The sequence below is a fragment of the Herpailurus yagouaroundi genome, unplaced genomic scaffold, assembly GCF_014898765.1.
Source record: "Herpailurus yagouaroundi ecotype Mexico unplaced genomic scaffold, PumYag 203, whole genome shotgun sequence".
NCBI classification, from domain to species: domain Eukaryota; kingdom Metazoa; phylum Chordata; class Mammalia; order Carnivora; family Felidae; genus Herpailurus; species Herpailurus yagouaroundi.
In genome coordinates this window covers 10,121,852-10,146,500 of record NW_024412434.1, presented here as the reverse complement: position 1 = coordinate 10,146,500, position 24,649 = coordinate 10,121,852, and the positions used below count along the sequence as shown (strand labels likewise).

The 24,649-nt window shown below is 38.7% G+C and overlaps 1 protein-coding gene across 7 annotated transcripts in view; it reads left to right on the top strand.

Moving 5' to 3' along the window:
• MYO3A (myosin IIIA) overlaps positions 1-24,649 on the top strand; it is a 243,192-nt gene that overhangs the window by 25,693 nt on the left and 192,850 nt on the right. For all 7 annotated transcript variants that reach the window (XM_040451173.1, XM_040451175.1, XM_040451172.1 and 4 more), the window contains exons 4-5: positions 18,153-18,257; positions 18,819-18,918. In XM_040451173.1, the coding sequence (XP_040307107.1) occupies positions 18,153-18,257; positions 18,819-18,918 (205 nt within the window). The remainder of the gene's footprint in view (positions 1-18,152; positions 18,258-18,818; positions 18,919-24,649) is intronic.

Sequence of the window (24,649 nt, the reverse complement as noted above, 5' to 3'; positions counted from 1 at the left end):
ACAAATTGCCAGACAATATCAAACTGCATACTTAAATGAGTCAATTATATTATACGTCAGTAATAACCTTGAAAATATTGTGATTGTATACAAATTGCCAGACAATATCAAACTGCATACTTAAATGAGTCAATTACATTATATGTCAGTAATGACCTTGAAAATATTGTTTCTAGTTTACACATTAGAAAAGTAATATGAAAATTTTATGTTAAGACTACACATTAGGAAACATCTATTATTAGGTGATGGTGCCATTCTCATTAGTACTTTATCAATGTTTTATTGGAATGTGGAATTTGGTACATTGTTACCTTTTATTGAAATTAAGTCAGACATTCACACTTTGAAGAGGTATTTTCCAGACAGTGTGAAAAGATGACCTTCTGTCATTTTGTATATGTGTATGTGCGTGTGCATAATTGTACAGAACATAAGTTTCTAAATCCAGTCATTTGTTGATTCCATAGATATTATGTTACTTAAGGCCAGGCCCAAGGTAGAGTGATCCATACTTATTAGTGGCCCTTTCTGTGTTGGTAGGTTTTGGGCATTCAGTAGAGAACCAGAAAAACTCTGTCATCATGATGCTTATGGTGTACTGTTGGAGAAAGACAACTTAGAGCTAAATAAACTACTTAACTTAGTATACATTTTTGTTAGCGCCAGGAAGAATATAAATGATATGTCAATAATGAAAGAGAAGACCTTTTATGAAAAGAGAAGTCAAGGCCTATTTGAATTTGTAACATTTTAATCTGTCACCTGAAAAAAAGGGATAATTTTAGTTCTTTTATTTTTTGTTTTTTTAAAAAAAAGTTTAACGTTTATTGATTTTTGAGACAGAGAGAGACAGAGCATGAATGGGGGAGGGTCAGAGAGAGGGAGACACAGAATCTGAAACAGGCTTCAGGCTCTGAGCTGTCAGTACAGGGCCTGACGCGGGGCTCAAACTCACGGACCGCGAGATCATGACTTGAGCCGAAGTCGGACGCTTAACCAACTGAGCCACCCAGGCGCCCCGTTCTTTTATTTTTTGAATATATCTTCCAATACTCTCAGGATCAGAATCATCTTCATCTCAAAGCAAAAGCTCTGATAATGAGGTCTTGGAAATTTTTTTTAACAAGTTTACTAGAGTGATTCTTATCAAAGGTAAGCTCAGTAAAAACATTGTCAGAGGTTCGCAAATTTCAGTGTGTATAAAAATAATCCTGGACTTTTGCTTCTGGCCATGGTAGTAACTTGTGTCACCATGTTGTTGAACTATAAATAACTAAAAAGCTGAATAAAATACATTTTTATAGATAAACACTTTTCAAACATTGGAAAAGAGCTTAGGATGGTGACATTGAGAAAGGAAATAAATAAGGGGAACTTGACAGTCACCTCAGCTTTTTATCCTTGGAGGCAATTTTCAGACCACAAGCAAAAGGAAGGCATTCCCATGGAGGTCATGGTGATCTTGCTGAACTGAAAAGACTGGAAAAGCAGTGGCTGAAATATGCAGAATAAAGATGCTAAGCAGGAAGAAAGCTTCAGAAATATGCTTAAGGGTTTCCTTGAATATTTGATGGAAAACCAAGCTGGATATGTCTGGAGGAAGATTTCAGGAAGTTGGGCAAAGAACCGGGAAAGAATTGCTGAAAAGCTGTAATCTGAACAACTACCAGAATTTGTGCAGGTTTGAAAGATGCTTGAGTTCTGACCAACCAGAATGGAGAACTTTATTAAACACCTGAGGCATTTAGTAAAGACCCTAGAAAGGTTATTCATTAGAAAAAGAACTAAACTAGCCCTAGAATAAGAGCTACCCTACACACACCCATAAAAAGTTCAAAAGCAAGGCTTTACAGGTTTAAGTTGGTCCACAAGCACAAATTAACTGTATGTGAGAACAAAATTCAACATTGATTAATGGAAGACCACAGAATCCAGGGATTCAAATATAAAATTAATAATGTCTAGCATCCAGTAAAAAATTATTAGATATGTGAAGAAGCAGGGAAAAGTGATCCATTATCAGAAGAAAAATCAGTCAGTAGAGAAATAGACCCAGAAATAACCCAGGTGATGAAATTAGCAAGTAAGAACTTTAAAACAATTACAAATGTGTTCAAGAATTTCAAGGAAAACCTGAACACAGTATTGAAAAACAAAGTGGAAACTAGAAAAGAACTGAATGTAACTTCTAGAACTCAAAAGTACAGTATCAGTAGGGAAAAATATTACATTGAATTTAACAACAGATTAGAAATTAAGTGTGTGGAAGTAAAGATTGGTGAACTTGAAGACAGGAAAATAGAAGCTGTCCAGATTGAGCAGGTAGGAAAAAAGGAAAGGGGCAAAAGCCCCTGTGATCTATGGATCACTACATGTATTTCTAACCTACATGTAATTACAGTCTGAAAACAGGTGGGGTTTGGGGGAGGTAATGGCTAACATCTTTCTGAATTTTGTGAACACTAAATAGCTGCAGATGTAAGAAGCCTGAAATCTGTCTTGTAGGATAAACAACTCACACAAAGATATGCCATAATCAATATGTGAAACACTCATAATGAAAAAATAAACAAAAGTACCAAGAGGAAAAAGTAAACTTACATGTAGGAATCAAAGAGTGGCCACAGACAACCAATGTAGTGGAATGGTATCTTCAAGTGCTCTCAACAATTCTGTGTACAGTGAAAATGTTGTTCATAAAGGCAAAATAAAGACATATTTTCATCAGAGAAAAAGAATTTACCACGAGACACATGCGCTATAAAAAATGTTAGGCTGAAGGCAAATGATTTCAAATGGAAACTCAGCCCTACAAAATGAAAAGAAAAGTACTGTTAGTGGTAAACATAAGGATAAACAAGAAACTTTTGATTTTATATTTTAAAAATATTTTTAATATTTTAAATAATATTATTCTAATATTTAAAAAAAGAAATCATGACTTAAAGCCACAATTATAGCTCTATATTTTGGGGGTCTTAGAATATAAAACTGAAATGTATGGTAAAAATAGCAAAGGGACCGGAGAGGGAAGATGGAAATACACAGTGTTAAGAGTTTTATGTTACATGTGAAATGGTGTAATATTATTTTAAGGTATACTGTGGTAAACTGAAGATGCATATTGGAAACACTAAAGCAACCACAAAAAATAAAAATGAATAAGTATAGCTAATAAGCCAATAGAGGACAAAATGGAATACTACAAATATTCAAACCAAAGAAAGTAGGGAAATGGGAAAAAAGAGATCAAAAAGCAGATAGAAAAAATAGGAAATAAATAACAAGAAGGTAGACTTAAACCTAACTATAGTTGTAATTACATTAAATGGGAACAGTCTAAACTCTACGTTGTAAAGGCAGGAATGGTCCAACTGGATGAAAAGCAAGACCAAATACAAACACACTTTATTATTATTATTGTTATCATTTAATGATATTGTTATCATTTAATGTTTATTTTTAAGAGAGACAGAGCCTGAGCAGGGGAGGATCAGAGAGAGAAGGAGACACAGAATCTGAAACAGGTTCCAGGCTCTGAGCTGTTAGCACAGAGCCTGACATGAAGCTCAAACCCTCAAACTGTGAGATCATGACCTAAGCCCAAGTCAGACACTTGACTGAGCCACCCAGGTGCCCCTGCTTCTTTTATGAGTTCTATCTCTTTGTTGATATCCTGTACTTGATGAGACATTGCCATCATATCATTCCTTACTTTTTAAAGCATGATTTCCTTTAATTCTCTGAACATGTTAATAAATCATGCCTTGAAGTCTTTGTCTGCTAAATTCATCATCTGGGCTCTCTCATGAGCAGTTTCTGTTGCCTGCTCTTTTTCAGGTGTATGAGTGAAATTTTTCTGTTTCTTTGCATATCATAATTTTTTTGGTTGAAAAGTAGACATTCTAGATTATAGGAATTCTGGATATCGATAAGGGTTGGGGGCTTATTTTTGTTGTTTGCCTGTTTGTGGTGACTTGGCTGAACTATTTTGGGGAAGTTTATCCCCCTTGGTAGGAAACCTCTGATGTTGCCTTGGGCATATGAAGTCACCCTGGGATGGCAGTGGTTTTAACAATGCTTTCTTTCCCAGTCTCTTTCCCTGATCTTTCTATCAAGCAGTCTGGTCTAATGGTTTAACACTCAGTTAATAGGTTCCACTAATTGCCAGCTGATTCCTCTATTGTTTTCAACAACATCCTGGGGCAAAAATTGCTTCCAGGTCTGATCTAATTAAATTCAGGCCTCTATGCGCAGATGCTTTTTGAGGCTAGTACTTGGGAGGTTTTTCTGACCCTAGGAGAGCTATTCTTAGCTGTTTCTTTCCTTGAATCTCTCTGCTAAGCTAGCTGGTCTGTGGTTACTTTCTTGTTATCATGGGGTTACCAGCTCCTTGTAATTACTGGAGCCTCCACTGTTTTCAAGAATACCCTTAGGCTTGGTCTTCCCCACTCTTACTCTCAAATAATATGAGGTCCAGCTTTGGCGCTCTCTATTTTTGTGGCCTGCCTCTTTCCCAGGGCAAAATATCTGAGCCACTCGTTGGAGCCGGCAGCATGTCTTGGGCAGTTGCCCACATCATCTTGTTTTATAAGCAGAGCTATGGATCAGAAAGGTGGACTCTGGTCTTCTCAGCCAGCTTTACAGCACAAGGTTGGGGAAGGGTAAGATATGCTGGTGGTCTGCCCCTCCTAAGAAGATACTGTAGACCTTGAATGGGAGCTGGCAAGAGAGGACTCTATCTTCTTGGTGATACTCATTCGCCCAGAGTAGAGCTTTTATCTCTCTGACCTGGTGATAACAGGGTGGCTCAAGTGCCACACAGAATCTTGCTGTTCTTACCAAGATTTAGTTATGTTCTCAGATGTTTCTTCATTTGCTGTATGTCCTTACAACAGTTTCCAAAGACTTTAAATGGTTGTTTATTTTTATAATTTTTATTATAAAACATAATACAGGTATAGTTATTTCATGGGGGAATATAGGCCCACAGAGTTCTTGGGAGGAAAAAAGTCTTATAAAATCTTTAAGAAAGAAATAATGAGTCTTGTTGACTCATCTATAATGCCGGGATTATACTGACAAAAGAAGGCAAAGATGTTACAAGAAAAGAAAACCATAATCTGACATTCCACATGAACATATATGCAAACATCCTTCACAAAATATTAACAAATGCAGTAATATGTTAAAAAATGTTAATATATCATGACTAAATGGTACTTGTCCCTGTAATGCAAGTTAACTAAAACTTAATGTGGTTAAACATTAAAATTTTCTGCATCAGAATTCACTCCATTAACAGAACCAAAACGAAAAAAGTCATGAAAAACCTGTGCCAAAATTCAATACCTCTTTGTCATAAACACTCTCAGGACGCCAGGAATAGATGGAAATTTTACCTAACAAAGGGTCTACCCAATTTTTTAAAAAGTGAGCAAAGGGGCGCCTGGGTGGCGCAGCCGGTTGAGCGTCCGACTTCAGCCAGGTCATGATCTCGCGGTCCGTGAGTTCGAGCCCCGCGTCGGGCTCTGGGCTGATGGCTCAGAGCCTGGAGCCTGTTTCTGATTCTGTGTCTCCCTCTCTCTCTGCCCCTCCCCCGTTCATGCTCTGTCTCTCTCTGTCCCAAAAATAAATAAACGTTGAAAAAAAAAATTTTTTTTTAAATAAATAAATAAATAAAAAGTGAGCAAAAATTTTAGACTCTTCACCAAAGCGTATATATAAAATATGTTCAATATCTTTAGTAAAATTTAAATTAAAACCACAATCCACACTATAGCACATACCCACAAAATGACAAAATTACAGGCTGATCAAACTGAGTATTGGTGAGATTGTGGGACACGTTGAACTCTTGCATGTTGCTCAGGCAGTGTGAAATGGTGCAGCTATTTTGAAAACTGTACAGCAGTTTCTTATAACATTACACATCAAGTTACCATATGACCCAAGTTTCGCCTGTAGGCATTCACTAAAGACTAATGTCTATAGAAAGATTCAAACGTGAATGCTGATAGCACTTTCATAAAATGGGCAAAGGAAAGAGTAGAGTGAGTTTTAGAAAATACAAGTTTCTGCTTTTGTGGCCGCCCAAAGAATATGGTCAGACTAAGCAAATGGCCTTAGAGTATTCCCAGAATAAACAAAAAACAGTTTGAAGTCAGGAAGACTTGCCTGACCAAATATAATTCTTGTTAAAAAGCTATAGTTATTAATATAATGGATATTGTTGCAGCAAAAGCCAGGTAGATGAATGCAATGAATATAGAACCCAGAAACAGAGCCATAAAGGGGGAAAAAATTGAAAAGTAACAAAAGTCAGAAATGCCAATTTTAGAAATTAGTAGTCTTTTTTAGAAATCTGAGTAAAAATATGCTCTCATAACTGTATAGACAGAATACGTGTAGAAAACATATAAAGGCTGTCTTTGGAAGTTAGTTGTAATGGTCTGTTTATAGAATCTCATCCCTTTTGACTTAGATTGTTTTTTTAAATGTTTGACTATAGCCTGAATTGAATAGAGAATTCATTTTTAGTGCTGCTCCGTTATTGAATTAGTGTAGCTCTAGTTTGAGAAAGTTATACTTCCATTTTTCTTGATTAAAGGACATTAAGGGCTTCTTACAGCATTGTGTTGCAAAACTATACTTAAAGGCTTCTCAGTCCCCCATTACAAATTCCCATTTTAGTCTATGTTGGCGATTTAAGAATTGCGTAGGCTAAATATGACATAGTTCATTCACCTGGATGCAATTCTTCTTAAAGGGAAACCTAAGGTCATTTTCTTATGTTTATCTTTAATGTTTATTTTTTTTAATGTTTATTTATTTTTGAGAGAGAAAGAGAAAGAGGCAGAGCACTAGCAGGGGAGGGGCAGAGTGAGAGGGAGACACCGAATCCAAAGCAGGCTTCAGGCTCTAAGCTGTCAGCCAGCACAAGAGCCTAACGCAGGACTGGAACCTACGGACTACAAGATTATTACCTGAGCTGAAGTCGGATGCTTAACGGACTCAGCCACCCAGGCACCCCAGGTCATTTTTTCATTTTTAAATGATCTATTGCCTAATAATTTCATCTGCATTTCATTTTATATATTTTAATCCTTCATAATCACTTAAAACAAACATAAGTTTAAAATTTTTTATTTTTGCTTTTCTTTTATAGGAAAGGCATTTTATACTAGTTGAGCACAAGTAAATTTCATCCAAGAGCATATTTGAAATTTCACTGATTCTAAATGAGAGTTTAGGAAATTCATGGTGCTGTTTCATTTTGAGCATCTCTAGGAAGAGTTCAACCACAAATTAATCTGTGGCCTATTGACATGTGGCACCTACAGTCTGTTTAATAATTTCCATGTTTGTTGTATTTGCCCTCTTCACCCACTGGACTTTCATTTTAACCTAACTTCTTAAAGTTTCATTCAGAAGACCCTTTTCTATTTTGGAAACTAAAGCACTGTTCCTGCTTCAGGCAGCAGCTAGAGATAAACTTTGCACGTGAAGCTTCACCCAGTAATTTCCCCTAACAGCAGACACAACCATAGTCAAGCAGAGCAACTAGCATACATTCAGTGAAAGGGAGGATTTTTGATTTAAAGATATTTCATCATTTATGACTTTTTCTGTCGTTAACCTCCTAAAAAATAAAATATTTGGAGGCGACTTTTTCTTCATTGTAAGTAATCTAACAAATAAAATGAATCAATGAATAAGTGGATAAAAAATGTGTGTCTCAAGCTATGTAAAATGGGAATTTTATGCCTTCAAAGGACAAGTATCTAGATTTACACTGACTCCTTCTAACTTCTGGAGCTCTAAATACTAGAAGATAAAACATCTTAGGTACATATCTTTACAGAATAGATGCACAAAAGAAAAAGGCATTTTCCCTTTTCTCTCTGTTTCCCATCTCACATTACTTCCAGAAAGAGAATGAGGTCTCCTGCTAAAAATACAGGAGAGTCTCTGTATTTGGGTGAAGTTCCATCTCTGATTTCATCATTGCTATCCATCCCTTTGCAATTTGATGTTGTTGGGTTTTTTGTTGTTGTTGTTTCTTTTTTTTCCTGGTTTATAAACGGGAGTAATTTTTGGTCTTTGTACTCTAGTCACCCCTGCCCTCTCATGATGAAGTTTGGGACCTTGGGAAAGTGAGGCACAGGTCAATATTGAAAACAGATCAGATGCTCCTCAGGAAGGGTGCTGATAGGAGATCCTGCTAGGCAGATGTAAGGGACAGTCCTGTCCCTCATCAGGAAGACTTGAAGATTCTCAACTTGAGGTGGATCATTAATAGCTGTCGTAAGGTCACACATATAATAGGCACTCAATCTTTGTTGTTAAAATGTACTATCTAAGCAGGCACTAATTATTTAATGAAACACGGGAAAATCAAAGATGATATGCAAATGGTTACCATTGGGCATGGATTTGGGGCACCTGGGTGGCTCCGTCGGTTAAGCATCCAACTCTTGATTGCGGCTCAGGTCATGATCTCACGGTTTGTGGGTTCGAGCCCCATGTCAGGCTCTGTGCTGACATTGCGGAGCCTGCTTGGGATTCTCTCTCTCTCTCTCTCTCTCTCTCTCTGCCCACCCCCCTCAATGAAATAAAATAAACTTAAAAAGAATTGGGCATGGGTTTTAATGAAACTGAGGTATCAAAAATTAAACATTTTAAATTTAATTTTTTAATGTTTATTTTTGAGAGACAGAGACAGAGACAGAGACAGAGCATGGGCCGGGAAGCGACAGAAAGAGGGAGACACAGAATCCGAAGCAGGCTCCAGGCTCTGAGCTGGCAGCACTACTAATGGCAGTTAGTATGTTTGATGTGCGTAGACTTACTATGGCCTCTTGTTCACTACTTCATTGCCTGGAAATGCTTGACTAAGTTTTTCCATATTGTTTACCTAGAATATAAAATATGGGATTATATAGGAAAGGCATTTTATGCTAGTTGAACTAAAGTAGATTTCATCCAAGAGCATGTTTGAAATTTCATGAATTCTGAAGGAGGATTTAGAAAAATCATGGTGTGATCTTACTTTGAGCACCTTTAGCAAGATTTCAACCACAAATTGGTATGTGGCTTGTTGATATTTGGTACCTACAGTCTGTTTTAACTATTTCTTTTTGTGTCTTCACTGACTTTCTGTAAAGGTCTTAGAACATTGGCGCTCATGTCTTCTCACATTCTGGGGTGACTTTTATTGCTCTTTCTTTTTTAAGAGAGCAGCTCGCATTTTAGCGTTGTGGAAAAACTGCATTTTATTTTTTAAAAAAAAATTTTTTTCAACGTTTATTTATTTTTGGGACAGAGAGAGACAGAGAATGAACGGGCGAGGGGCAGAGAGAGAGGGAGACACAGAATCGGAAACAGGCTCCAGGCTCTGAGCCATCAGCCCAGAGCCCGATGCGGGGCTCAAACTCACGGACCGCGAGATCGTGACCTGGCTGAAGTTGGACGCTTAACCGACTGCGCCACCCAGGCGCCCCCAAAACTGCATTTTAGTGTACAGTCTATTGTTAGGTTCCCTCTCCTGCAGGACAGTCCAGCTCAGTGGCCCTGCAGAATTAGGGTACAATGGTCACAGCTGTTAGAATGAATGACGTTCTTTCTTTTTTAAACTTTGTTTTTTCCTGCTTTGGTTCTGATATGCATATTTTAAAAAATCCAGTGAACTTAAATAAAGTGATAGAAGGGAAATGACTCAATTATTATCTTGTAAGTCTCACAAATATTCTTCCTTCCATAGTAGTTGCAAATCTCACCCCAAGAACAGAATTTCAGGTTGGGGGATTGCATTCTAGCATTAAGATATAAGGCTATATGTGTACTTTCTTGATTCTTCAAAAACCTTTTTTTTTTTTTTTTTTTTGGTAAAAGTTGTCTTTACAAAAGTACATTACATCTTGTGTATTTGTTTTGAGTCTGATTCTACTAAGAGGCTACATTTGCTCTTGGCAGTCTGTCTCATCTTTATTCGTTAAAAATTGAGTCAAACTTGGGGTGCCTGGGTGTCTCAGACAGTTAAGGTCCAACTCTTGGTTTCTGTTCAGGTCATGATCTCACGGTTCCCTGAGATCAAGCTCCACATTGGGCTCTGTGCTGACAGCGTGGAGCCTGCTTGGTATTCTCTCTCACTCTCTCTCTCTCTGCCCCTACCTTTCTTGCCCTGTCTCTCTCTCAAAATAAATAAACATTCTTAAAAAACAAAAACAAAAACTAAGTCAAACTTATTTTCAACACAATCTGTTCTAATTACCCTATCCTTCTGACTGCTTCTCTACTTAAAGTGACTTTAGCATTCTTCATGAAGTCTCAAAACAAGTTGTCTTTTAACCCCCTAGTATGTCAGCTAGTGCCTTGGGCTGTTTACCCTGCAAATTCCTTCATGAATCAGGTTTTCTTACATAGCTCTTCCTCCAATTACTTGCCAACTTTCATAAAGTCATTTCTTTGCTTATTCATTTATTCATTGGATTGATATTTATTGGATATACCAAGTACTGCATTATATAATATAGCTCCTTGCAGTAATTCTTTTCCTGTCACTATCTTCTTATTCTCTCTTCCTGTAGCTCTGCCTGATCCCTTTTCAAATATAGAGTAACCTGACTGATACTAGAAGAGCTCTTTCTTTTGAGCCCTCAGGAGCTCTTTATTGATGACAAGGAACTTCCCACATTTTTGCTAACATCACATTTGCATATGAAGTGCTTGTATTAAGTACAGAATATCCTAGCATTTCCTAAATATTAAGAAGTTGGAGTTGTATTTTTCTTTTGATTCATAATTTGAGGATTTTGGTGGACTTTTAAAATCTAACCCACTTTGGAAGCTTTCTTTCTTTCTTTCTTTCTTTTTTTAACTTTTTAAAATGTTTATTTACTTTTGAGTGGGAGAGAGAAAGAGAAGCAGAGTGCAAGCAGGGGAGGTACAGAGAGGGAGGGAGACACAGAATCCGAAGCAGGCTCCAGGCTCTGAGCTGTCAACACAGAGCCTGATGTGAGGATTGAACACACGGACTGTGAGATCATGACGTGAGCTGCAGTAGGAAGCTTAACCAACTGAGCCACCCAAGTGTCCCTCTTTCTTTCTTTCTTTTTTTTTTAAGTTTATTTATTTATTTTTAGAAAGAGAGAGAGAGTGTGAGCAGGGAAGGGGCAGAGACAGAGGGAAAGAGAGAATCCCAAACAAGCTCCATACCATCAGTGCAGAGCCTGATGTGGGGCTGGATCTCACCAACCGTGAGATCATGGCCTGAGCAGAAATCAAGAGCCAGACACTTAATCTATTGAGTTACCCAAGTGCCCTGAAAAAATTATTTTTTTTTAACTTTTAGTCATTAATTGTAATTTGTCATTTTTTAAAAAGTTTACTTATTTATTTTGAGAGAGAGTGTGTGTGCACAAGCAGGGAAGGGTCATAAAGAGAGGAAGAGAGAGAGAATTCTAAGCAAGCTCCACACTGTCAGCACGGAGCTTAATGTGGGGCTTGATCCCATGAACTGTGAGATCATGGCCTGAGCCAAAATCAAGAATCTGACACTCAACCAACCGAGTCATCAGTAGTCCTGTGGTCATCTTTAAAAAACTTTTGGTTATTCTAGTTTCATTTCCTATTGTTAAGAGTTTCAACCAATAAATGGTCACTCTTTTTCAAATGCTTTATAAAATAATGTTATTGAAACTATTGTGTTACTCAATTTATTTATAGCTCTATCTTTTGAGATGCTGATTCTGAATATCATCTAGAAGAGTAAATGTGCAAAAAGAGCCTAGAAATTTTGGGGAGATAGTAAGAGGTGACTTCTTTTATTTGATAAACCAACTCTAAACCTGCAGGCTTTAAAACAGTTTGATACATGACAAGAATAGACAGATCAGAGGAATTTTATTGATAATCTAGAGAAAGACCCCAGGTATTCACAGGAATCCAGTATATAGTAATGATGATATCTCATATGGTAGCAGACTATCTGTATGGAACAAACGAAATATTACACATTTAAAACATTGTAAGTGAATTAAAGATCAAAATATGTTCGGGGCGCCTGGGTGGCGCAGTCGGTTAAGCATCCGACTTCAACCAGGTCACGATCTCACGGTCCGTGAGTTCGAGCCCCCCGTCGGGCTCTGGGCTGATGGCTCAGAGCCTGGAGCCTGTTTCCGATTCTGTGTCTCCCTCTCTCTCTGCCCCCTCGCCCGTTCATGCTCTGTCTCTCTCTGTCCCAAAAATAAATAAACGTTGAAAAAAAAAATTTAAAAAAAATATGTTAAAATCATAAAAGACAACAGAAAAGTATGGTAATGATGTTAGTTTAGAAAAAAACCTTTCTTCTGAGCATGACCCAGTAAAACCAAAAAGGTGGTAAATTTGAATCTCCTCCCACCTCAAGGATACTTCTTTTTCCAAAAGACACTGTAATGAAAGTAAATACACCAAAACAACCTGGAGGAAACTGTTGTTAACATACACTAGGGCAGATTCTATCACCCCAAGGATACTTCTTTTTCCAAAAGACACTGTAATGAAAGTAAATACACCAAAACAACCTGGAGGAAACTGTTGTTAACATACACTAGGGCAGATTCTATCCTGTCTTTAGACATTTTTCTTTTTTCCCTTCCGACTTGATATTATCAGTCTATCTGTGGTACTTGCTCATTATTAGTTTCCCATATGACTACAATTACATAATCTTGGTAATTGTTTTTTCATCTCTTGAATGCAGAGTTGTTCAGTCTTGGAGCTCTTGTGGGGGGGGACTGATTGTGGGTGGAGGGGATTATCCAGTACAATGTTGGGTATTTAGTAGCCCCCTGACCTCTAGATGCTAGTAGCAGCTTCACGCCTAGTCCTAACAATCAAAAATATGTCCACACATTACCCAGTGTCCCCTTGGAGCAAAATTGTCCCTGTTTGAAAACCGCTGGTCTGATGGTATTTCAAGCCTATTGGGAGCCAAAGCTGCCCCTGTCATCTCTGACCTGCTTTAATATCTGTCTCCATGCTTTGCATGTAATAATAATTCAATAAATATTTGTTGAATATAAAGGGATAAATAATGATTCTTTTAAAAATTTCTTCTTAACCAGAAATACTATTACAAGGAAAACATATATATCAAAAATATTTTCTGTGTTCATACTTCACTCATATTAAAATGTATTGGATATTTGGGGCGCCTGGGTGGCGCAGTCGGTTGAGCGTCCGACTTCAGCCAGGTCACGATCTCGCGGTCCGTGAGTTCGAGCCCCGCGTCGGGCTCTGGGCTGATGGCTCAGAGCCTGGAGCCTGTTTCCGATTCTGTGTCTCCCTCTCTCTCCGCCCCTCCCCCGTTCATGCTCTGTCTCTCTCTGTCCCAAAAATAAATAAACGTTGAAAAAAAAAAAATAAAATGTATTGGATATAAAATGCAAATGTGAGTAGAATAGTTCCTGAGAAGACACTATAAGGGGCTTATCATAACAGATTAATTTTGTATGCTCCTTCGTTATTATTTTAGGACCTTTTCACATCTTTTGTGGAGCAGTTCTAGGTTTGTGGAAAAATTGAGTGAAAAGTACAGAAAGTTACCATAAATTCCCTGCCCCCCAGTTTTCCCTATTATTGATATCTTGTGTTAGTATGGTTCACTTGTTACAGTTGATGGGCTAATAACGATACTTTTTTTTTTTAATGTTTATTTACTTTTGAGAGAGAGAGACAGAGACAGAGCATGAGCCGGGGAGGGACAGAGCGAGAGGGAGACGCAGAATCTGAAGCAGGCCCAGGCTCTGAGCTGTCAGCACAGAGCCCAACGCGGGGCTCAAACCCACAAACCGTGAGATCATGATCTGAGCCGAAGTCAGATGCTTAACTGACTGAGCCACCCAGGCATCCCACGATACATTATTCTTAACTAAGGTCCATAATTTACATTAGCGTTCATTCTTTGTGTTGTGCATTTTATGAATTTTAGAAAGACTTCATTTTTTAAGAGTAATTTAAATTCATAGAAAAATTGAGAGAAAGGTACAGAGATTTTCCATATAACCCCTACCCCACATGTTCATACCTTCCCCCATTATCAATACCCAGCACCAGAACTGGTACATATCTTACAATTGGTAAACCAACACTGGCACATCACTGTCGCCCAAAGCCCATAGTTTGTATTAGGGTTTACTCTTGGTGTTGCACATTTATGGATTTTGACACATATGTAATAACTGTATCCACAATTGCTGTATAATACAGACTTGCTGCACAGTCCTAAAAATCCTCTGTGCTCCATGTTTTCATCTCCCCTCCTCTTCCCTCAGCCTTCATTAACCTTTGATCTTTTTACTGTCTCCATAGTGTTTCCTTTTCCGGAATGTCATATAGTTTGGAATCATACAGTATGTATAGTCTTTTCAGATTAGCTTCTTTCACTTAACAGTGTGCATTTAAGATTCCCTGATTCTTGGTGTTGGCAACTAGATTTTAAGCTCAGTTCAGAGTCAGATTTTCTTTTTCTTGGACATTTTTGACTAACAGAAAAACGTACTGTAATAATTGGTCATCCATGTATAATCTGTATCACACCATGAATAAAAATTAAATAAAAATACAGACCTACCTATGTAAACCCTAAACTATAAAATTTCCTACAGAAAATACAGGAGAAAAATTTTGTGACCTTGGAATAGGCAAAGGCTTTTTTAAATAACACAAGAATCAGATTCTATAATATTTTAAGAATGATAAATTTTGAATTTCTGCTCTTCAAAAGACTCTTGAAAGGACAAGCCACAGACTGAGAGAAAATATTTGCAAAACACCTGATAAGGGACTTGTATCAAAAAAATATAAAGAGCTCTCAAAAATCAGTAATAAGAAAATAAGCAATCAATAAAAAATGAACAAAAAATGGGATACTTCACTGAGGAAAGTAAGTGGGTAGCATAAATGAGCACATGATGTTGATGGTCAACATCATTAGTCATTAGGAAAATCCAAATTAAAACTATAATGAGATAACACTGCCATTTAAAACGGCTTTAGAAAACCTCTTATTAATATCTGCTGGCAAGGATGGAGGGCAAGGATGGAATTCTCATGCACTGGTAGTAGGAATGTGGAACGGAATAGCTACCTTGAAAAATAGTTTGGCAGATGCTTAAAAGGTGAAACACGTGACCCATAGGACTCAACAATTCCCTGTCTTAGGTACTTACCTAAGAGAAATGAAAGTATATTCATATATGAGCCTATATGCAATGTTTATAGTGGTTTTGCTCATAATTGCCCCAAACTGGAAACACCTCAAATGTCTTTTAGTTACTGAATGAATAAACAAATAGTGGCTTATCTTTTCGTTGGAATACTCAGCATTAAAAAAGGAGTGAACAACATTTAAACATTAGAAAACAAATCTTCAACAACAGAAATGAATTTCAGATTCATTAGGCAAAGTCAAAGTAGCCAGGATGGGGGCGCCTGGGTGGCTCAGTCGGTTGAGCGTCTGACTTCGGCTCAGGTCACGATCTCGCGGTCCGTGAGTTCGAGCCCCGCGTCGGGCTCTGGGCTGATGGCTCAGAGCCTGGAGCCTGCTTCTGATTGTGTCTCCCTCTCTCTCTGCTCCTCCCCCGTTCATGCTCTGTCTCAAAAATAAATAAATGTTAAAAGTAGCCAGGATGAATGGGCTGCGTACCTTATGATTCAGTTTCTGTGACGGTCTTGCAAAGTTGATACCACAGGGACAGAAAACAGATGAATGATTTCCAGGGGCTGGTGAGGGGTTTGACTACAAAAAAACATGAGGGAAGATTTTTAGGTCCTGGATTTGTTCTGTACCTTGATTGTGGTAGTGGTTATGTGACTAATGCACTTGTCAAAACTCAGAATTACAGCTCAATTAGGTAAATTTTATTGTATGTAAATTATACCTCAGTATACTTTACTTTAAAAAACAAAGTGAAGTGTATATTATGAAGAATCCTGTATTCTAAACTTTCCTAGATGGGAAAAACAACTGTTTCAAATAAAAATTGACTCTAGAAAGTAAAATTTGAACTGCTTAGTGTGAATTACATAATTACATTAGTTCTTCCTGTATTTCATTTTTCATTTTATTTCCTGCACATTGTTTAGGGTTCCTTTATCCATTCCAGCTCTAACATTCCAGCTATTTATTCTTGCATTAATGTAATAGTCAACCCCAGAAGAAGCAGCCAAAGAGAAGCCACACTTTAGAGAAATTGGAAAAGACATTTAGTCTCCCCACAGTGATTTTTAGACATTTACAACTGGCCCTAAAACTTGGTTCTTGTAAATAAATGCCATGCATTTTGAAGGGCTCTGAGTTTCTTTTCAGTCGGTTTTGAGTAATTTTTTGAACTGATCATGCTGGGCCACAGTGGAGATGGTGTGATCCTGTTCTCTGCTGCTAAGGCAATAGTCTTCTGTTTGTCCAGTGAAAGGGTGTTCCCCTTTCTGATGCAGAAGAAAATGCAGGTTTTGGAATGCTAGGACTACACCTACTCCTCTACGAGCTGAAAGAAGTTTTCTTTGAATGGAGAAAGACGTCAGCTACAAATCGGTTAACTGTGAAGCCTCCACTCTAGAATCAGACCGTCCGAGTTCCTATCTTAGCTCTGTCTCTACTGCGTGATCTTTGGCGAGTTACTTTATCATTTTGTGTCTCACATTCCCAATCTTTAATATGGAGATGATAATACCTACCTAGAGAGAGGTGAGATACAGAGATATCACATATGAATGGATAGCTGTTATTACCTAATCTGTAATGTATCAGAAGTCTTGGGCATCCCATAAAATCTAATCGCCATGTTAGGAAAAAGTTGGGAAGAAAATGTGTTCAGTATTTCAAACTAGGATGCCAGGAATTTATTTCTTCACACCTCCTTTCTCTGTTTCCATTGAGGTTAGTAGAGTCAGTGAAATTATTTATGGCTTTTAGTTCCCAGACACTGGTGGGTAACAAAGACAGGTAGAAGAGGAGGCCAGAAAGTTCAGGGTAAGGGGCAAGGAGACCATGGACAAGAGCCCCAGAGGAGAGTCAGGGCTGAAGGTAGAGGCTAGACAGTCAGAGATTAAGGGATCAAGTACTCATGGAGGTCCAAGCTTCATTGGGACCATTACCTAATTATCTCTTCTCTCTGATTCCAATGCTTATATTGGTATTTCTCTGTTCTGCAAATCTGCAGCTCCTTTGAAAGTTTTCTGTGGGATTTAATGTTCCCTAACTTTGGAGAACCTGCATGTGAAAAATCCCCCTTTTTTCATAGATTCCACTACTTTTGGGGAGGAGAGAGGAGTGGGGGGAGGGAGGAAGGTAAAAAACCTGAGAACCATGGTATTTAAAACAGCTTTCTGAAATGTTACCTGTAGTCCTTATTTTAATGCTTTCTGAAATTTTGTCAGGAAGGGGGCATGTTTTTAAATTAATGCATATATAAAATAGTATATAGCCTTGTAAGTGAGGTCATAGAATCTTACTGCCCTTTTAATTAAACTATCAGAAATCAAGAATACTTTTTAAGCCCTAGATCCTAAAATTTGAGACTAATTTGTAGAATCATGATTCTCTCTTTTTTTAAGTTATTTACTTATTTATTTTGAGGGGGTGGGGAGGGACAGAAAAAGAGGGAGAATCTCAGTCTGACAGTGCAGAGCCCATAAAGGGCTTGAACTCATGAAACTGTGAGGTCATGACCAGAGCTGAAATCTAGTGTCAGATGCTTAACCAACCGAGCCACCCAAGTGCCCCTAAAATTATGATTCATTTCATTTATGAAGCCATAAAGATGATGAGAGTAATCATTTGAAACAAAAAAAAAGGGAACAGTTTTATTTAAAAAAACATTTTTCTATTTTTTTAAGTTTATTTATTTTGAGAGAGAGAGAGCACACACATGTGGGGCAGAGAGGGAGAGAGAGAGAATCTCAAGCAGGCTTTGCACTGTCGGCACAGAGCCCAGTGTGGGGCTTGAATTCATGACCTGAGCCTAAATCAGTAGTCAGACGCTTAACCAACTAAGCCCCCCAGGTGCCCTGGAACAATTTTAAAAAATATTTTTAGAAAACCTTTTATAACAAGGACTTAAAATGTCATATCCATCTTAATATCTTTGAATGTTCCTTTATAGCTGTGCAATGGAGGATCAGTGACAGATCTCGTGAAGGGTTTTCTGAAGAAGGGCAAAAGAATGAGTGAGCCCATAATTGCCTATATTTTACGTGAAGCACTATTGGTAAGGCAATTTAAATTGTTTGTGCATTAATTATGAGGCAGTTCTAGTTAAATAAAAAATGTGGATCCTATTTTTAGGAAAATACCAGTACATTGGTATTTGTTGATGCAAGAGTATATGCAAAATCGGAAATGTTTAACATAACTAATTATTTGTTAGAAATCTACCCTCCTTGTGTGTCAACAGAACCTGGAGTTCTGATATCCTAAGTATATTTCTGAGACTGATTATGATGAAGGTAAATAATGTGTATTTTTTTTAATAATAGGTTTATATTTGCTATTGTTTAAAGTAAGTGTATGGAATGTTTCTTCTATTGAGATCAACACGTTTTTGATAAAGTATCTGATAAGAGCTAAGGAAGGCATGCTCTGCTTTATGAATTTTTATAGAATCCAAAGTGGAAATGACATACTTTGGTTTCACTAATTCAGTGTGGAACATTTTAATGTGAATTTTAACAAATATTTCCTATTGATTTTGCACAAATGCATCCATCCGAAAAATGTTACTTTTGTTTGATGCTTTCTTTAAAGTCACTGTATATTTCTCACCTTTTAGGGACTTCAGCATTTGCATAACAACAAAACTATCCACCGAGATGTAAAAGGAAATAACATTCTGTTGACCACTGAAGGTGGAGTTAAACTTGTAGATTTTGGTAAGTTTGTTTTGAAATGCATGGGTTTGATAAATGATTTGATCATTTTCCATTACCCTCGCTTTCTAGGCATTGAAAGTGGAGAAAAACAGTGTCCTATTGAGGTAAGAAAGTACAGAGATTCTTTATAAATTTGGCCAGTGAAGATTCCCAGAAGAAAGAATGACTTCTTTCAAGTCAAGCCATAACACCGCTGTAGCGGTATGTGTGGTTGATTCTCAAAAATAGATAGCACTCCAGGGGCGCTTGGCTGGCTCAGTTGGTTGAGTGTCCGGCTCTTGATTTTGGGCCAGGTCACGATCTTGCGGTTCATAGGATCGAGCCCCAAGTCAGGCTGCGGGCTGCATGTTAACAGCATGGAGCCTGCTTGGGATTCTTTCCTCCCTTTCTCTCTGTACCTCTCTTGCTTGTGCTCGTGCTCCCTTTCTCTCACTCTCTAAAATAAATAATTAAACGTGAAAAAAAGTAAAAAATAAATAAAATAGCATTCCAAATAATTGCACTAAGCCTAAGTTGTAGTCCCACGGCCCTTATTATTACTTTACAAATGGGCATGTGCCTGAATACAGGATTTTGAGAAATGAGGAGGAAACTTCAAAGGTCTCCGGGAAAATAGTTTCGATCCTAAGAAGGAAGCACAAGGAAAGATGGTCTCTTTCTTCCTTGGGACCCTCTCTGTCTTACTGCCATGCCTGAACCTGCTGCAGCCACCTTGCTCTGTCCTGAGGTGCTCCATCATCCCAAGTGGAAAGCCACCCTGGAAAAGGCAGAGCTGAGAGATGGGAAGAATGAGAGTCCTTGATATAATTGAGCCACTAAATCAACAGATTCTGGAGCCTGCCCCATCAAAGGACCTTTTGTCATGTGAGATAATAAATTTCCATATTTACTCAGCCAAATGGGTTTCTGTGTCATAGCCAAAGGCACCATAGCTGATCCTCCCACATTTGTCTGGGGAGTTATTTACCAGTGTGACAGTGCCCTTCCACACCTCCTATCATTGGATCCCTAGGAGTGCACTGCTCCTGGGAAGGTGGGCGACATTATTCTAGGACATCTCAGTGTCCTTCAGTCACCTTCCCCTCCCCTTTCCCTCACTCTGGCTGGGGAAGGTATCTCTCCTTGTGCTTCTGTACCCTATATATTTCTCCCTGTGTTTGTGTTTACAACTTGTGCCTGAAGTGGAAAGCAACAACAAAATCCTTTTCATTGCTCCATAGAAAGAGCCAGTCTCTTCGGTCGTGAAAGAAAAACTTAGTCAACCAGTAGCTTTGAGAAATGCAGACTTCCTGGGATACCCTCCAAAGTAGTCTAGATTTCAAACATATACCGATATAATTAATAAGGTGGCCTTTTGTACGATATCTTTGTAAATAATCATAAGTTGGGAAGCTGACAAAATATGGGCTTTGGTTTTAGATTAATTGGCTTATGGACTTTACTTTCAGCAGCAATTAGAAAAGAGGGCCAGTTGCCTATTCAATGTGTTACCAGTGTTGGATACTAAAATGCTATTATTTGCATGTAAGAGAATTCTTCTGTGTCTATCCTCCATGGTAAGAGGATGTGGATTCAGTTTGCCTAAAATGATGTGTAGATTTTCGTATGAATTCAAACCTGAGGATGGCATGCATGGTGAAACTTCTCAAAGGCAGAGGAGTAAGATGTGGTGAGCATTAAGCCAAAAAAGATGTCCTCATTCAGTGTTTAAATAAGATTTAGGGAAGGCTGAGACTGGGAGCAAAGTGTTTGAGAATACATTTTATTTGAATTTCTCACCTCACAAAATACATATTAAGCTCGTTATGGCTTCTGCAGATCTGTGCATGGGGGGCTTCCAGTCCTCAAAATGTCCGAATGGAGCTCCACCACCTCATCCATCCCCAGAAGTCTGCTTCATATCAAGAGTTCCTTGTCTTGGAAAAAGTCACTAGCCCTTTTTTGTTGCTTAAGTCAGAAACCTTTGGCTCATCTGGAGTCTTCCTTTGTCTACCTCTCACATCTACAACTAGTCCCAAAGCTCTGTCTCTATTACATACATCCCCAGACTCCATCTTTCTTGCTTCTCTCTTGTCCTAGCCATCATCTCCGACTTGACCTCCTGCGGTTATACTTTTCTGAATTCCTTGCATCCAGTCTTCCTTCCTTCCTCCCCTACTCTTTTCCTTCCTTCCTTCCTTCCTTCTTCCTTCCTTCCTTCCTTCTTCCTTCCTTCCTTCCTTCCTTCCTTCCTTCCTTCCTTCCTTTCTCCTTCCTTCCTTCCTTCCTTCCTTCCTTCCTTCCTTCCTTCCTGTCCCTTCTCCACACTGCAGCCAGAGGGACCCCTATCAGAAAGCATGCTGATCCTGGCACTGTCTTGCTCATCAGTGGCTTCCACTAGCCCTTGGGTAAGCCTTTGCCTTATGATTCTCTGTGCTGGCACAGAGTAAGTACTTCATGAGGTACCTTCTCTTGCTGTTACCTATGATCCAGGTCAGTTTCTTTCAGTTTCTTAAATGCGCCACACTCTTGCTCAGTCGGGGCTCTTACACTTGTGACTGAGTACTTTGAAATATCTTAACATGTTTTTACTCTTTACCTGTCCAAGAACATTATCTTCACTCCAGTCTACCTGAGGCATCTCTCTATCTGGGGGGAAGATTAAGCTTTGTTACAGAGGAAATGCAAGAAAATGACTGGAGTAATATTCAGTTTTTAGCATTCAAAAAGAGGAATTTGTAGCAAGACCCAGGATATCTCTTGAGAAAGGTCTATGTAAATTGTTTTATCTTCTCTTTAGAGGGTTTCACACAACAGAGAAAAGAAAGAAGAGACCCTTTCCAATTCTAGGGTGATGGTGGAAAGATGAAGCAGAGAAGGAGACCAGGAGAGTGAGATGAGCTTTAAAAAAGTGAAGATGACAATGAGGGCAGATAAAAGCTCTCACCTGCACACTCCCCACCATTTGCATCCACGCTACGGAGAGGCCATTGCTGCAGACTGAGCTGAGCCATGTCCTTGTCGTTTACACATGGAGGTGTAAAGTGATTACGTAGGGGAAGTACTCAAATTGAGCTTCCCCAACTCTTCCCTTAGTTTCCAGAAACCCAAAAGTCACTGAGAATCTGTCTGGGGAGTTCCTAGAGGGGTTGCTTAGTCTGGGCAGTGAGGCACAGAGCAGATCACCTGAGCCAGGTCTGATTAGGAGTCACAGCCAGAGCTCAGAGTGTTCTCAGCTCCAGCCAAAGCCAACCTGAGCCTTCGTCTGCTCAGAGGAACCACAGGAAGCCCTGCCAGTATGAGGAGAGTGGACCATGATCTCACCCGATGCCAGTGCCGGCATGGGAGGCCAGTAGGGCACCTAGCAGCCAGGCAGACACACAGGCAAATGGCCCCAGAGGCCAGAGACCTACATACCAAAGACCCTCCCTCTTCTCCTTTCCACAAGGTCTTATAAGCCATCCCTCATCCTGTACATATGGTACCATCTTCAGGAGTGAGGAAGGAGGAGGAATGCCATCTGAGAGATGGAACAGGCACTTTTATCCAACAGAGACTGAGCTCTATCTAAAAGGACTTTATGGGTTTATTAATTCTGAGTAAGCTTTACTGCCCTCCCAGCCAATAGATAGGGACACAGGGAGGGGCCATAATAGAAGCAAAAGGAATTGTATTTTAGTATAGGGTGATTCCATTTTGTGACCAGTTGCGGACATGATGCTTTCCCTACATAGAAACCTCTCTTCACTCCTGCACCTAGCTAACTTCTGTTTGCCTGGCTGAGTACCTCCCACCACCCATACTTTGTTTAGACAACCAATTGTCACCCTTGATTGTAATCATAATTTAATTTGACTACCTTTCCTACTAAGCTATAAGCTTCATGATGACATGGTATCTCTTTGGTCTAGCACTTTGTCCCTAGAGTCAAGCATGGTACTGGCCCCTTGAACATGCTCAGTAAATACTGTCAAATGAATGATGAGAGGCAGGATTTTTCCATACAGTCGTGTGACCTTGAGAAAGTCAGTTACAATCTCCAAGGACATCAAAATGGTCATCTACAAGTATGAGAAATAACAGGCTCTACCTCATATGGTTGATTGCTGTGAAGAATAAACAGCATGATACAGGCAACCTACTTAGTATAATTATAGATACTTTATAATTTAAAAAATTTGAGGTATTACCATTATCATGAAATAGTATTCTTACTTAGCCCCTAGCTCAGTGTTGTATACATAGTAGGTACTTGATAAATAGTAAATAAATACTTTAAAAAAAATAGTTGCTAAATACTGGAAATATGAGTTCCCAAAATAGCTTCTTTCTGTTTCCAAAAAAAGTAGCCCTTTGCTAGAGTAAATTTGGTGTTACTTTAAATATCAAGCTACTTAATTATACTAAAAGAAAGATTCAGTTTGCTGATGCTAGTTATAAATATAGCCTTTAAGAAAAACCTTTGGTTTTTTTGTTAAATGGATTTAAAAAAAAATTTTTTTTAATGTTTATTTTTGAGAGAGAGAGAGAGACAGAGCATAAGCAGGGGAGGGGCAGAGAGAGAGGGAACACATAATGCAAAGCAGGCTCCAGGCTCTGAGTTGTCAGCACAGAGCCCAACGCGGGGCTCGAACCCATACACCACAAGATCATGACCTGAGCCAAAGTCGGACACTTAACTGACTGAGCCACCCAGGTGCCCCTTAAATGAGCCAAAGTCAGATGCTTAACTGACTGAGCCACCCAGGTGCCCCTTAAATGGATATGTTTCTACAAAAATTCCCTAGACACCTCGGAAAGTAAAAAGACAAGGGAGCTTGTAAACATTATTAATGAAATACATTAGCAGTCCCTGGTATATAATCAATCAATAAATAATATGATCTCCCAAGAGGTAAACTCCTTTAGGCAAATCAACTAATGTCTGAAAAAGCAGTTCTTATGTGGACTAGAAAATGCAGGAGAGACTAAATGTAAAGGGCAGTTCTCAGTTCTCATTTCTATGGATTTCTCTCTGGGGAGCTTCATTTCTAATAGGATAGTTAACATTTCAATACAAAAGTGCAGAATGTACTTCTTGTGATTTATTTAGACATTGTTCTTATGACAGAATATTTTATGGCTTTCAATCTCTTATTACCCACATGCCCAATTTTAGACCAAATCCCCAATGAGTAATGTAGGTCAAAGAGAAGTTGTGATTTTTGTTAATAACCCACTTTTAGCATCAAGTGAGGCAGTTATACCTGAACTTAAAAGCTGTGAAGTTCCTCTTATTCCTTCCTTTATTCCCAAAAAACTCAGAATAAAAGCCATTAGGTGGGACTGAACAAGCACAAGAGAGCAGGGTACAGCTCAGCATGAGGTTTGAGCCTGAGTGTGGTGAGAAAGACATCCATGCTGGGAGGGTGGTGGTAATGGAGTTCAGTTGGAGAGGAGTGTGAATCCCTGGGTGGGACAAGGAGAACATCTGTCTAGGGAGATGATGACGACCCTACTTCAGGTTATCAGAGCCCAGGCTAGGTAAGAAAGACATCTGTGTAGGGGTCGAGATGGAGACAAGGCATTGTTACATAAAGGGGGATTAATACCATCAGGAAATATAATATGTACAAACGGAGCCAGGTTTCTTACTGTTAGAGAGAAGAATTACAAATATGGAAAGGAAGAAAACTAAACCCAGTAGTGTTAGATTGGAATTGGAGGTATCATTTTGAATGCATGGTTTTCAATATATATAGACAAATATAAA